This window comes from Nerophis lumbriciformis, linkage group LG02 (assembly GCF_033978685.3).
Source record: "Nerophis lumbriciformis linkage group LG02, RoL_Nlum_v2.1, whole genome shotgun sequence".
NCBI lineage: Eukaryota > Metazoa > Chordata > Actinopteri > Syngnathiformes > Syngnathidae > Nerophis > Nerophis lumbriciformis.
In genome coordinates, this window is record NC_084549.2 from 24,350,012 (window position 1) to 24,366,049 (window position 16,038).

At 39.1% G+C, this 16,038-nt stretch overlaps 1 protein-coding gene across 19 annotated transcripts in view; it reads left to right on the forward strand.

Moving 5' to 3' along the window:
- Nucleotides 1–16,038, forward strand: part of LOC133605783 (neurexin-1a-like) — a 670,433-nt gene that overhangs the window by 243,800 nt on the left and 410,595 nt on the right. For 15 of the 19 annotated variants that reach the window (XM_061959083.1, XM_061959095.1, XM_061959164.1 and 12 more), the window contains 3 exons: nt 5,333–5,634; nt 12,870–12,893; nt 13,945–14,106. In XM_061959083.1, coding sequence (XP_061815067.1) covers nt 5,333–5,634; nt 12,870–12,893; nt 13,945–14,106 — 488 coding nt within the window. The remainder of the gene's footprint in view (nt 1–5,332; nt 5,635–12,869; nt 12,894–13,944; nt 14,107–16,038) is intronic. The other 4 variants (XM_061959107.1, XM_061959155.1, XM_061959173.1 and 1 more) reach the window with 1 other exon arrangement.

Sequence of the window (16,038 nt, forward strand, 5' to 3'; positions counted from 1 at the left end):
GTAACTTTGGGGTGCTTAACTGAATCACAACCTCGCATATTTCTCAAATAAAACATCTTTGCAAGGAGAGATGGGATTTTGCAGCTAAGGCCCTGTTTACCGGTTAAGGTTATCCAGGGTAAATCCCACCTAACCTTATCCTTGTCCACACACACACACACACACAATGGTCGTTTAAGACACCCTCCCTCCCTCCCTCCGTCAGCCGGCGCAACGCGACCTAGTACGCATGCGCGGAAAATGCGCACGTCATAGTCACCTCCAGTGTTGCTTTGTGTGCAAGTTCTTAAATTAAATTTAACTTATCTGAACAATATCCAGTGTTGTGGTATTTCAATTAACTGGAATCCAGAGTGCTGCGGGGCCCTATTGTAGTGAATCACACCTGAGCCATCATAAATTAATCAAATCTTTATTGGACACGAAAGTACACTATGTGACAAAGAAAATTTGACAACAATCAATCGAGGGATCTAGATATCTGGTCAGGACACTCCTCACTCTTTTGCCTTCACCTTCATTGTCCATTTGTTTTTGGTGACTTTATATACTCGGGACCTAGACGTTGAGTCCGCGACATACATAGCGGACAATAACTGATACAGTCTGCTTTGCCAATCCAAATGCATTTCCCGTTTTCCGTAGTCTTCCGTCGACGGCCAGGTAATACAAAGCACACGCTACCATTTTTATCACATCCACGGGAGCCCACATTCTTGTTGACTCTCCTTTGACAAATGGACAAAGTTTTTCGGTAAGTAGAATCACAGCTGACCTGGACTTTCGAAAGTTCTCTTGCCGTCTGAGAAGTGTTGTATCCTAAATAGCTGCAATCGCTTTCTCTTAAGGTATTCATGTGTGATTTCCACAAGCGTCTGTACATGTAGAGGAATGAGAAACACGGGCATGTCTGGATGACTCGCCTTCATATTTCCAGTGGTTAGCTCCGAGTTACGAAACCGCTTTATTATGAAGCTGGCTGTGGCGCGTTCTTTCTGACGTCACTTCCGATGTGGGGCGCGGTCTTTCTGGCGTCACTTCCTCGCCGAACTCAGTTTGTAAACGATCAATGAGTCCATACAAACCTAAGAGCCGGAGATTTAAGAAATACACGCACGCACTTACCCGTGTAAAAAATTGTCCGAGGAGGGGAACCTTAAACGCTGGTTTAGTGTAGCTGAAACGGGGCTTAGGCTAAATAATTATTTGTTCAAGGGGTTATCTGGCTTAGTGTAGACATAGCCTAAGTCAACGACTATTTGTCAATGATGTTAACTAGGAGTGCTCAATAAATATTTGGCAAATAATTATTTAGGTTGATATCAGGAACTATGCTAAATCTGATAACAATATAAAAAAGCTCTGTTAAAAAAAAACATTAAAAATATACGCGACAACAAGGCAGGATTACCCGTACTGTGCTGTAGGTTGGTTAGGGAAGCTAAATCAAGCGCTCCTTTTCTACTACCTGTGCAGTGTGTTAAACGGCCTCTGGTAAACTTCCTGAGCTCTCTCTAAACAAATGTGGGATTTTACTTTTTCAGAAGGAGACACTTTACATGCTATTTTAACCAAATGTTTTGCCAACATTGATGTCCAAAACATCAACTCTTATCAGCCACCTACTGTAAACGGCCTGGTGTAAACGTCCCCGAAACTCACTGTAAACAAACATGACGTTGATCATGTGGGACTTTGTCACAGTTTCAGAAGAAGACATTGCACGTGCTATTTTCACCAAATGTTTTATAAACATTCCGCAAGGAGGGAAAACAACATCGCGTTTCTAAACATCAAACCTTATCAGCCAACAGAAACACACATCTACGACGGTCTTTTGAAAGACGACAAAGACACCTGTGCTGCTAAAGAAGCTGCCCTAAAGCCAGCTGCAAAGAAAGATGTACACAAACTATAGTTAAACCTAAATCTGAAGAAATAATATATAGCGATTACTGGTATTGGTCTTGAGAAGCAGGAAGTTTTCTATATACTGTAGGTATCGGTTTGAAAACATTTATTGTGTATCAATAATTATAGCCCTTATTTTTCTTACGTGTACATACATGTCTTCCAATATATCTTAACCACAAGCAATAAGGGGAAGCCACTAGTGTTGTCCCGATACCAATATTTTGGTATTTCTAAATAAAGGGGACCACAAAAAATGATTGGCTTTATTTTAACAAAAAATCTTACGGTGCATTAAACATATGTTTCTTATTGCAAATGTGCCCTTAAATAAAATAGTGAACAAACAATAAAACTTGTCTTTTAGTAGTAAGTAAATAAACAAAGACTCCTAATTTAGCTGCTGACATATGCAGTAACATATTGTGTCATTTATCATTCTATTATTTTGTCAAAAATATTAAGGACAAGTGGTAGAAAATTAATTATTAATCTATTTGTTCATTTACTGTTAATATCTGGTTATTTTCTCTTTTAACATGTTCTATCTACACTTATGTTAAAATGTAACAATCACTTATTCTTCTGTTGTTTGGATACTTTACATTGGTTTTGGATGATACCACAAATTTGGGTATCAATCCGATACCAAGTAGTTACAGGATCAGACATTGGTCCTTTTCAAAGTCCTCATTTGTCCAAGGACATATTTCCTGAGTTTATAAACATAATATATATATATATATATAATAAAAAAAATTAAAAAAAAAGGATTTAGTGATGCTAAAAAATATTTATGTAATCATAGTAGTATTGAATAGATACGCTCCTGTACTTGGTATCATTACAGTGGATGTTAGGTGTTGATCCACCAATGGTGTTTGTTTATATTGTAGCGTCCCGGAAGAGTTGGTGCTGCAAGGAATTCTGGGAATTTTTTCTGTAGTGTTTATGTTGTGTTGTGGTGCAAAATTGTGTTTGTCATTGTTGTTTAGTGTGGTTTTGCTATATGACACATCTTTATGACAGTGTTGGCATTGTTCATACGGCCACCCTTAGTGTGACATGTCTGGCTGTTGACTAAGTATGTTTCATTCACTTGTGTCTAGTGTGTTCAAAGTTAAGATGATCATCCTAACTGAATAATGATCGAACATAATAAAATGTTGTCTTGGCATTGTTAACTATAGACCGTTTTTTAACATATGACTTATATATTACATACATATGTCATACATACATACATACATACGTCATGACTCCGGCACGCTGCAGTGTGCAATGATGCATGTATAGTTATCACTCATCCTACAGGGATGATGCTTGAAATAAGGGAATGATATTTGTCACCATGGAGACAAGGATTGGTGATTTAGAAGTAGTTACAACACTGCAGACTGCGGATAGCCATTAGCCGCTAGCTCGCCATGTTGAACATGCTCATATGCATGACACGACGTGACGACGACGGGTGGGAGGCCGGTACTTTTTAAAGGCGGTATAATACCAACTATGATTATTTAGTATTGCGGTACTATACTAATACCGGTATACCGTACAACCCTGGAAGCCACAAATATGACCCAAATGTTTTCACATGACTAAAAGACATGGATAACAGACATGAAAGCCATTTGACTCCTGCTAAATCTTGTCAACTGTTAAAGGGGAACATTATCACCAGACCTATGTAAGCGTCAATATATACCTTGATGTTGCAGAAAAAAGACCATATATTTTTTTAGCCGAATTCCGAACTCTAAATGGGTGAATTTTGGCGAATTAAACGCCTTTCTATTATTCGCTCTCGGAGCGATGACGTCATCCGCCATTTTCTCAAACACATTACAAACACCGAGTCAAATCAGCTCTGTTATTTTCCGTTTTTTCGACTGTTTTCCGTACCTTGGAGACATCATGCCTCGTCGGTGTGTTGTCGGAGGGTGTAACAACACGATTCAAGTTGCACCAGTGGCCCAAAGATGCGAAAGTGGCAAGAAATTGGACGTTTCTTCCGCACACTTTACCGACGAAAGCTATGCTACGACAGAGATGGCAAGAATGTGTGGATATCCTGCGACACTCAAAGCAGATGCATTTCCAACTGGACTGGACAGATCAGCTTTCAGGAAAAGAGAGCCGGTGAGGGTATGTCTACAGAATATATTAATTGATGAAAACTGGGCTGTCTGCACTCTCAAAGTGCATGTTGTTGCCAAATGTATTTCATATGCTGTAAACCTAGTTCATAGTTGTTAGTTTCCTTTAATGCCAAACAAACACATACCAATCGTTGGTTAGAAGGCGATCGCCGAATTTGTCCTCGCTTTCTCCCGTGTCGCTGGCTGTCGTGTCGTTTTTGTCGGTTTCGCTTGCATACGGTTCAAACCGATATGGCTCAATAGCTTCAGTTTCTTCTTCAATTTCATTTTCGCTACCTGCCTCCACACTACAGCCATCCGTTTCAATACATACGTAATCTGTTGAATCGCTTAAGCCGCTGAAATCCGAGTCTGAATCCGAGCTAATGTCGCTATTCCTTGCTGTTCTATCCGCCATGTTTGTTTGTATTGGCATCACTGTGTGACGTCACAGGAAAATGGACGGGTGTTTATAACGATGGTTAAAATCAGGCACTGTGAAGCTTTTTTTAGGGATATTGCGTGATGGGTAAAATTTTGAAAAAAACTTTGAAAAATAAAATAAGCCACTGGGAACTGATTTTTAATGGTTTCAACCCTTCTGAAATTGTGATAATGTTCCCCTTTAAACAAAGTGCAGCAATTTATATAGATTATTTGAACATCCCCCTAATGCTCAATGGGAATGGGGGAGACTGCAATATAACTGTTATTTTTAAGACCTCATGGATGAGTGCGTCGAGTGAGCATCTCGTCATGAGGAGACTGCTGCTTTTATTCCTTTGGCTCCCCTTGGACTTGGCTGTTGTCCTTGAGAAAACTGCTGAACCCTCAGTTGCTCCTTATGCTGTGTTTGAATGTACCCACTATGGGACTAATGAGGGCCAAAATGAAATGGAAAAAGACTACAAATGTGTTCCAAATGAATCACAAAGTACAGTACCATATTCGCTGCTGGTCCAAGGCCGTGGTAGGTATCTATCCAATTTATGTGGGGTTTTTTTGTCAATTAATCTGACTCTTTTGAGATATTTTGCCTCATGTTTTTCTCCCACAGCGTCCAATTCAGGGCACAAACACTCTGTGCAGCTGTTTAGGGCCACAACTAGTGACACTAGGAGCCTTGGAGGGTTCAATTTGATTGCAACTAATAAAGTGAAACCCTAGTCGTAATGCATTTTTTTAGGGCCACAAAAAGCCCGGAGCCAGCACTGGTCCCAATAGGCACCCACGAGGCCCGTGTTATTAATGCAACACATTTTCTCTCTTTGTCTCTGCAGGGAAAGAAGAGTATGTTGCAACCTTCAAAGGATCCGAGTTCTTCTGTTACGACTTGTCCTTGAACCCGATTCAAAGCAGCAGCGATGAAATCACATTGTCATTCAAAACCCTCCAGAGGAATGGACTGATGCTGCACACGGGCAAATCGGCCGACTACGTCAACCTGGCTCTGAAAAACGGGGCTGTCTCGCTCGTCATTAATTTGGGGTCTGGAGCCTTTGAAGCTCTGGTGGAGCCCGTCAATGGGAAATTTAATGACAATGATTGGCATGATGTCAAAGTAACAAGGAATCTACGTCAGGTAACAGTACTGAGAATGAAAAGAGGTTTAAGTGAATACAAACATGCATTTACTTTATATCATTACCTATAATATACTGTGTTTTTGTAATTGGGTTGCTAAATCAGAATTGGTGTATAATGGTGGAGACATGAAACAAAACCAAATGTGAGCAGGTCATCTAGAATTAGGGTCTTCATTTAATTACAGACATTGCCTTTGGCTTTGTTATGCGTGCAGATGAGACATCAAAGCACTGCGCTGATCGGAAACGTGTTGTGTATACTACTTTTAAAAGAGAAAAATAAGAGTTTTCAACACTGCACTAGTTTTTATTGGTTATTGTTCCCTGGACAACTTAAAATGTTGTTTAGTTATCTGCATAAATCTGATTGGTGCATACTATAGTTTTGTTCCTTAAATGTGAGGATGGCCAGTTAGAGCAGGGGTGTCAAACGTACGGCCCAAAGGCCGGATGAGGCCCGCAAACAGGTTTTATCCGGCCCGCGGGATAAGTTTCCTAAGTATAAAAATGAACCTGGAATTTTTGAATGATAGAAACTGCTGTTCTAAATGTGTCCCACTGGATGAGCAATTCTTTGTATCTTTGTAGATGATGCTCTATATGTACAAAATAAACGACATGATGTTAGTGCACCAGTCGAGGAAAATGATCAAATTACATTAATAACATCCTGTAATTTGATTTTGATATCATTTTTTTATTTGGATAGATTGGAAATTAACACCAATGAGTTGACTGATATCATCATTTATTCTGAATGTATAAATTACGACAAATTAAGGTAGAATACTATTAATCGCAACATGGAAGTGTAAAAACAACCCAACGAAATTATGATTTGTACATTTTCTGAATGTGCTTGTTCTATTTTTAAACAAAGAAAACAATCTGAAGTTGTCTTTGTTATTAAGTTATCGTGCCGTGATTGTCCCACTTGAGAGTAGATTTTTCTCCACATGGCCCCCGATATCCTCTATTATTCTACTCTTTGTATTAAAAAACTGGCCAGGAGATTGACCGTGTCAGTTCTATGCTGATTTGGCATATGAATTAAAGGAATTTCATTAGATAACGATAAATATAGGGCTGGCGAGCGTTGGTGATTTACAGTGCATGCTATGGAACATGAACCAAGTATGGTTAATGTATAAAAACTAATCACAGAAAGCATTTGATTGTAAACCTTCATTATGGCAATGGCAGAAATAGCCTAAATGAATTGCTTTAAGGAGGTGGATATCCAAAGGGCATTCTCATATCGTACAAGTAACCAAAAATAAGATGGATTGTGCTTTTTTTATTGTGTGGTAACGACCGAGCCAGTCAGTTGGGTGCAGATAATACACTTGATTTAAATGATTCAAGAAGGTAGCTGGTGAGCCTGTTTTTAGGAGAACCACTTTAACAAGTAGGACTCATGAAGAGAACGGCAGCACGGTGGTAGAGGGGTTAGTGTGTCTGCCTCACATTACAAAGGTTCCTGGGTTTGATCCTGGGCTCGGGATCTTTCTGTGTGGAGTTTGCATGTTCTCCCCGTGACTGCGTGGGTTCCCTCCGGGTTTTTGATTGATTGATTGATTGATTTAAACTTTTATTAGTAGATTGCACAGTTCAGTACATATTCTGTACAATTGACACTAAATGGTAACACCTGAATAAGTTTTTCAACTTGTTTAAGTCGGGGTCCATGTAAATCTATTCAGGGTAAAGGGTACTCCGGCTTCCTCCCACCTCCAAAGACATGCACCTGGGGATAGGTTGATTGGCAACACTAAAATTGGCCCTAGTGTGTGAATGTGAGTGTGAATGTTGTCTGTGTTGGCCCTGTGATGAGTTGGCGACTTCTCCAGGGTGCACCCTGCCTTCCGCCCGAATGCAGCTGAGATAGGCTCCAGCACCCCCCGCGACCTCGAACGGGACAAGCGGTAGAAAATGGATGGATGGATGGATGGACTCATGAGGAGAAACCAAATCAGAATGATGTAGACTGGCCGATTGTCATTGTCAGTGCCAATGCCTTTAAAGAATCTCCAACCTTGAGGTCATCTCTCAATCTGTCAAGACTTGGACTATGGCGTGGTTTGTTCTCCCAAGGTGCAAAAGATTTGGACCATACGTGGCGTGAAGGGGAGTACATGATTTATTTAAACACTATAACTCCAAAAAAAAAGGATCAAACAAAAGGCGCGCACAGGAGCAGAAGTACAAAACTTGACTATAAACACAAAACTTGCACAAAGGCAGAAACTATGAACAATTAAACAAAACTTGCAAACTATGGCATGAATAAAGAAAACTTACTTGGACGAGAAACCGGCATGAAAAAAGAGCAGCAAGGGTCTTAAGGGTGTGTGGAGAGTGTGCAGAAGCATAAATGTGGGATGTCACCAGAAAGGCAAACTGAAAACAATGAACTTAAATACTACAGACATGATTAACGAAAACAGGTGCGTGACTCAAAACGTGAAACAGGTGCGTGACGTGAAGGTGAAAACTAATGGGTTGCTATGGTGACAAACAAGAGTGCACAATGAGTCCAAACGTGGAACAGGTGAAACTAATGGGTAATCATGGAAACAAGACAAGGGATTGAAAAGCCAGAAACTAAAGAGTCCAATAACTAAACAAAACATGACTAAAACAAAACATGATTACACAGACATGACACAATCAAGTCAATACAGGGGTTCCTAGGAAAAGTTTAACTAACATCCCATGTGTCTGGTACAAATTGGGAATAGGGAATTTTTTTGTAAATCACTTATATCTTGGTTGTGCCAGTATTTGGGTTGAATTTCACACCCAATTAGTGTTATTTGTGTGAACCAGCAGACTTGTTTTATTCACTTGGAAATATGATGTTGCTTTACAAAATACCACTGGCCAGAACCCATGGATTAAGATGTCTATCGTATTTCCAGATGGTCCTGCTCATTTGGTGGTTTGTCTTCACCCAAAAAATACTGTACATGTAAACTATCTGTTGCTAAAATTCATTGTGGAAAAACAGAAATATGTTTTTAAGTAGTCAAAGGAAGTGTGCATGCTGGGGGAAACATCCATGTTAGAATGCAGGGTATCATTTGTTTTCTCTTGCTGCAGTTAAGTGAAGAGGTCCCAAAGTCCAGAGAGAAGATGCAGTTTTGTATGAGTTTGTGACTACAGTGGCCCCGAAACTAAAATAACACAAAACAATTTGAATACTAACGTGTATTTGATCCATAACAATGGGAAAATACTCTTAACGGGGACAGGAATTTACTGTCCTCCCATTTTTAAGAACCCATAGCATCCATATATTCAAAATGTATTCATGTATTCATTGCTACTGAAAAATAATTCTGAAAGTCATATCCAATAATATCAGTTAGTTTTTTAGTAATGGGTAGATAACTAACTGTACTTGGAACGCCCCCTTTCCATCGCCAGACTCGATATGCCGCCCCCTCTTGGTGTGATGTCATCTACAGAACTGGAGCCAATTTCCCCGCATAGACAGTGTGGATAAAGACATATAAAACTATTATTTTGATCACTTGTTGTCAATAAGTACTTTAAAACCGATATGTTTAACATTATGAGCAAAAAATACATATAAAAGAATCGCCATTTCCGGACTTTCCTGCTCTTTCATCTCCTCTTCCATAGACACCATAGCCTGTGCTTCCTTATGCTCTTTCGGCATTTCCTCAAGTATCTTGAGGTAAACATTAAAGGGGAACATTATCACCAGACCTATGTAAGCGTCAATATATACCTTGATGTTGCAGAAAAAAGACCATATATTTTTTTAACCGATTTCCGAACTCTAAATGGGTGAATTTTGGCGAATTAAACGCCTTTCTATTATTCGCTCTCGGAGCGATGACGTCACATCGGGAAGCAATCCGCCATTTTCTCAAACACATTACAAACACCGAATCAAATCAGCTCTGTTATTTTCCATTTTTTCGACTGTTTTCCGTACCTTGGAGACATCATGCCTCGTCGGTGTGTTGTCGGAGGATGTAACAACACGAGCAGGGACGGATTCAAGTTGCACCAGTGGCCTGAAGATGCGAAAGTGGCAAGAAATTGGACTAAATTTGTTCAAAATACGAGGGTGTGGGGAAAGCCCACGAAAATGGTCAGTCGTTTGTTCCGCACACTTTACCGACAAAAGCTATGCTACGACAGAGATGGCAAGAATGTGTGGATATCCTGCAACACTCAAAGCAGATGCATTTCCAACGATAAAGTCAAAGAAATCTGCCGCCAGACCCCCATTGAATCTGCCGGAGTGTGTGAGCTATTCAGGGACAAAGAACCTCGGTAGCACGGCAAGCAATGGCGGCAGTTTGTTCCCGCAGACGAGCGAGCTAAACCCCCTGGATGTCTTGGCTCACACTGCTTCTACCGTCCCTTATGCCACCGAAGATGATCAAAAGAAGAATATCGACCCTAGCTTCCCTGGCCTGCTGACATCAACTCCAAAACTGGACAGATCAGCTTTCAGGAAAAGAGAGCGGATGAGGGTGTGTCTACAGAATATATTAATTGATGAAAACTTTATTCATTACTCGCGGTTTTACGTAAATTATTATACATAAACTGTGTTTACCAATAATTTAGCTTAAAAACATTACAACACTTAAAAACAAACACAAACCAATCGTTGGTTAGAAGGCGATCGCCAAATTCATCCTCGCTTTCTCCCGTGTCGCTGGCTGTCGCGTCGTTTTCGTCGGTTTCGCTTGCATACGGTTCAAACCGATATGGCTCAATAGCTTCAGTTTCTTCTTCAATTTCGCTTAAGCTGCTGAAATCCGAGTTTGAATCCGAGCTAATGTCGCTATATCTTGCTGTTATATCCGCCATGTTTGTTTGTATTGGCATCACTATGTGACGTCACAGGAAAATGGACGGGTGTATATAACGATGGTTAAAATCAGGCACCTTGAAGCTTTTTTTAGGGATATTGCGTGATGAGTAAAATTTTGAAAAAAACTTTGAAAAATAAAATAAGGAACTGATTTTTAATGGTTTTAACCCTTCTGAAATGGTGATAATGTTCCCCTTTAATAGAAGAGGACTCAAAATAGAATACTAGCAACTTACCCATGTTTATCTCGTTTTTGAGCACATGGTGTGCTATTCTTTACCCTTTTTCCACAAGTTCTGTCTTCCCCCTTCAAGGATGGTCCTGATTTTCGAGATCGTATTTGGCTTTAGTCTTTTAGATGTTTACATCCCAAACTCCAAACACAACCTTTGTTCTTCAAAGTCAGAATCGTTACAATGACCGCTGCAAATCACACTCCTCTCGCTTGGTCCGTCCCATGTTACGTGAGTCAATTTGACGTGAAAGGTTCTTACTTGTGTCATATTCTCATCATTTAGAATTGTATGCCCGTTTATCACTTTTTTAGTTGTATCGCTACACCCTGCAAAAACGCATCTGTTTTTGATAATTTCACTAAATTCTGCGCCAATGAAACACTATGGGCCTGATTTACTAAAGATTTATATATAAATATATATATATATATATATATATATATATATATATATATATATATATATATACTAATATAATAATATACTAAAGATCTATATTTAAAGACCTAGAATTCCTTCTAAGTCTATAACAAGATCTGATAGCTCAGTTACAGCTCTTGTTATTACCAAATCTGTGTTATATGTGTTTTATGTTGCACGATTGCACCAAGAAAAATTCCTAGTTTGTGAACCCGTTCTCAAACGATGGCAATAAAACGATTCTGATTCTGATTCTGATGTGTACTAAAACACAAGCAAACTTGAAAGAAAACACAAAGCTGATCTACTAAACCTGTACAAAGTGAATTGTGTATGTTAAGTGAGCAGAATAAGGCGTGCAATGCATTTCGCGTCTTTGTCCTCATTAATATGCAGAATATAGGATGATTAGCAAAATTCCCACAATACTGGGAGGTGAAGATGCAAATATATTACACAACACACACAATGTGATTTATCAACACTCCTCTCCGTTTTGCAAGCAATATTTTGTGTTGTATTTAGCACCTCTGAAAAGTATGTGCAAACTGACACGGTTACACACACGGCACTCGCGCTGTGTTTGCGCTGCAAAGACAGACGAGAAACAGAGAATGTGTGTGTGTGTCAACATAAGTGCATGGTGTGTCAGAGATAAAAAAAATATTAGACATATCGTCCATACAGCAACATCATTTTATAATTTTATAGCTGCATGCTGGGTAAGTTGATTAAAACTACTTTAATTGATGCATTTTGGTGTCTGCTGGTGTTGTTAACACATCTATATGTAAAAAGTATGCATTTTTTAAGTGCAGCCTCGAACAATAAAAAGTGGGTTTCATTGTGGATGCACCCACTGCTTCTAAAATGCCCATAAAAAGTGGTATATGCCTGCTGCTTTTTTGATAGCAAAACGCCACAGGTAGGCGGAGCATGATATCATAGATGTGCAGTAAATGATCGAGTGTCTCCATGGTGAAAGATATAAAGTACACGCAAAAACCTCATTTAAATCAAGTGGTGTGTACCACTTAAAAATAGCATGTGCAATGTTAGTAGATCGCACGCAACACACCCACTAATAGTACAGGTGGTATTTGGATCTTAGTAAATCCGGCCCATACTACGCAGTATGAAATCGCCTCCAGTCTTCTATGGGTGATGTCAGCAAGATGAATCAGATATGTCCACTTTTTGGAGCTAGCTGTGGGCGTTCCAAACTGTGCTGAAATTCTTTACAAAACAAGCTTAAAAATCACTACTGTGTCTATTTTGGGAGACATTTTACCTGTAGATATCATTTTAGGCCCAGAATTATGAAATAAGTTGTCAGCATTAGAGGGGCCAATTTAATATTCTATCACCATTTGGACGAAGACGTTGTTTATTTTTTTTCAATAGTCTGGTCGCATACAGAACATGTTGTTAAGCACGCGTCTTAGCTGAGTTCTAGCACCTCTTCGAGAAATGTTAGTGTCGAGCTATGCTTTTTTCTTGTTAAAACTTATTTTTGCCAAATTTCCTCTCTGTTACTAACATGCTTTGGAAACAAACTAACATCATTCATGGAATGTGTCATTCTACTAACCAGTATGGTCTCTGCCGTTTTAACAATGTACTAACAGTCTTATGACCATCATATATGATTTGAGTAACAACCGTTATTCTGTTCACAGTTTTTAATTTCCTTTCTCCCCCCTTTTCCACAAAGCACTCAGGCATTGGACACGCTATGGTAAACAAACTACATTGTTCGGTAGATATCATAATTGTTTTGTTAGTTTGGGTTTGCCGTGTGTGTTTTTTTTAATTATTTTTTTTATTGTAGACATTATTTACTAAAACAGATAACATGCGCTAAGTACTTTTCTGTTTACGTGTAGACTTTCTTACCTTTCATATTTTTGTTTTTATTACTCCATTAATTTATTAACATTTAATTCCTCCTAATGCTATTTTCCCTGTCCAACTTTAGTCTGAGCTACCCATTTAGGAGCATCATTTCAAATACATTGAACAATAGGGACGCTTTGCTGTCTGGCCGGCCAGATATTCCTTTGTTCTCCATTCACTTTGCATGGCATGCGTTTTGACTACGTGTTGCGTCACACTGCCCATTCGTCAACATATGTGTGACAGTTGCGCTGTGGTTGTCTTTGGTGCTTCTCTGGTGGTTTTTCATGCCTTGTTGTGGTTTGGCACTATCTCATATATTTTCTGCATGCATCTGATGCACTGTAAAGGGTATTAGTATTGTAAAAAGAACCCAATCCCCCAAAAAATTTAATAGTTTCTTTTTGTATACAAATAATCAAAAAGAAAACAGTAACATGCATGCATATTTTTGTCTGAAATGTCTCTTGTCACTCTTATGCTAAGAGTTGATTGCACTTTGTTTAAGCATGTTTTGCCTCTATAATCTATAAACAGCCCACTCATTTCTTTTTAGAACTTCTATGCGTACTAATATCCAGTTAAACTAACCCAGTTGACATTCTACTAACACCATTTTTGTGTCTGCTAAATAATTTTACGTTGCAATACTAACACTATATCCTGGAAAGCTTACTAACACTAAAACAGCCTTCCTTTGGGGGTCGTCCAACTAATCATCTGGACAAAACATCAGAATAAAACAAGAAAAAAGACATGGAAAACAGACATGAAAATGGGTTTCTGTAAAAGAAATAGTGGAAAACCTGTCGTTGACTGGAAGAAGGGAAGGTAATTGTATTGTAACAACATAGGCTGAGTGTAGTGTTTCCTTTTCCTGTGCTTCTGTTTAGGTAACAATATCCGTGGACGGCATTCTGACCACCACGGGATATACACAAGAGGACTACACCATGCTTGGCTCTGATGACTTTTTCTACGTTGGAGGGAGTCCAAGCACAGCGGACTTGCCTGGATCGCCAGTTAGCAACAATTTCATGGGCTGCCTCAAGGAGGTAAGTACCACTTTTATGCACCGTCTGAGCCAAGTTGGAAATCATTCTACCACTGTAGGTCTCAACAACTTGGTGTCGATGGGTGTAGAATGGTTGTGCGTCTCTATATGTGACCTGTGATTGACTGACCACCAGTAGTCTGTCTTCTGTCTGAAGTCAGGGGATAGGCTTCTTGAAAAGAATAACAGGTTATAGAGCAACAGAAGTGTTTTGGAAATTTTGCCCATCATTATGTGAGGCAAGAAAAGACATGCTTCTGTCATGACTTGGACTGTGGCGTGGTTTTTTCTCCCGACGTGCAAAAGATTTGGACCAGATATGACTTGCAGGTGAATACATATTTAATTTTACTATAACAAAAGGAACAAACTAAAGGTGCGCACAAGGCGGAAGTACAAACTTGACAAATGACATAAATACTTGCACGTGGGCAAAAAACTAAGGACATGAACAAAAGTCGCTAACTGTGGCATGAATCGAAAAAACTTACTTGGACATGGCATGAAGTGCGCAGAGGTAAACAGAGTGTGACAGGGGTATGAATGCGGATGTCGCCAGAAAGACAAACTGAAAACAATGAACTTAAATACTACAGACATGATTAGTGAAAACAGGTGCGTGACTCAAAACGTGAAACAGGTGCGTGACGTGACAGGTCTAAACTAATGGTTGCTTTGGTGACAAAACAAACAAAAGTGCACAAAAAGTCCAAAAACAAAACCGAACATGACTAAAACAAAACATGATCACACAGACATGACAGTTTCTCTGTTAAGTGTGTTCTCAATCACGAAACACTGCTTGTACGAGCACCTGTAACGATGCAGGTAGTGGGATCCATCTACTCTGGCTATAAAGCGCTCTCAAAAAAATAAAAAATGATATATATATATATATATTTATATATATATATATGGTCAAGGATTCTGTGGTTTATTTATATACAGTGTTCAATACCGGGGTAGAGCAGAATATACGTTAGGTCAGGAAAAAACACAGAGGCTATTTCATCCCGACAAGCCTGTTTCAAGGCTTTACGGGGTTTTCCTGCTTATTTTCTCTGCTCATCCCCTGAAGAGCAGAGAATCTGCTAAACAGGCTTGTAGGGATGAAATAGCTTCTGTGTTGTTTCCTGACCTCCTATGTTTTCCTGACTTCCTATCCTGCTCATCCCCTGAAGAGCAGATAAACCTGAAAAACAGGCTTGTAGGGATGAAATAGCCTCTGTGTTTTTCCTGACCTCCTATTTTTTCCTGACTTCCTATCCTGCTCATACCCTGAAGAGCAGAGAAACCTGCAAAACAGGCCTGTAGGGATGAAATAGCCTATATATATATATATATATATATATATATATATATATATATATATATATATATATATATATATATATATATATATAAATAGAACCAAATAAAATCTAGTGTAACTAATAAGATACAAACTAAAGTATGAATGACTTAAATAAAATAACAAATATTATGTAAAAGCCAAATCCAAAATAGTGGGTCTTAAGTCTGCGCTTAAAAACATGAACGTTCTCTGCAGGCCTGAGGTCTTCCTGCAAGCTGTTCCGTAGACGGAGGCCATAATAGTGGACAGATACCATCCCGTTACTTTGTGTCCTGACTTTTGGAACAATTAAGAGACAAGTTCGTAGGGTACAATCAAATCTAGACAATAAAAAGACCCAATACCATAAAAGCCTTATAAACCATAACAACCTTAAAATCAATCTTCAAACACACAGGGAGCCAATGCAGTGATTTTAAAACTGGTGTAATGTGTGGACCAGCCGTCTGGTCTTCATCAGGACACGTACAGCTGAATTATGGAGTCATACATGTTACATGTTGTGTGTTGTCTGCTGTGTGATATCCTAGTTCATTTTAGTGTGGTGCTGGTTGTTGCTTGCATTAGTAAAAAGTTACT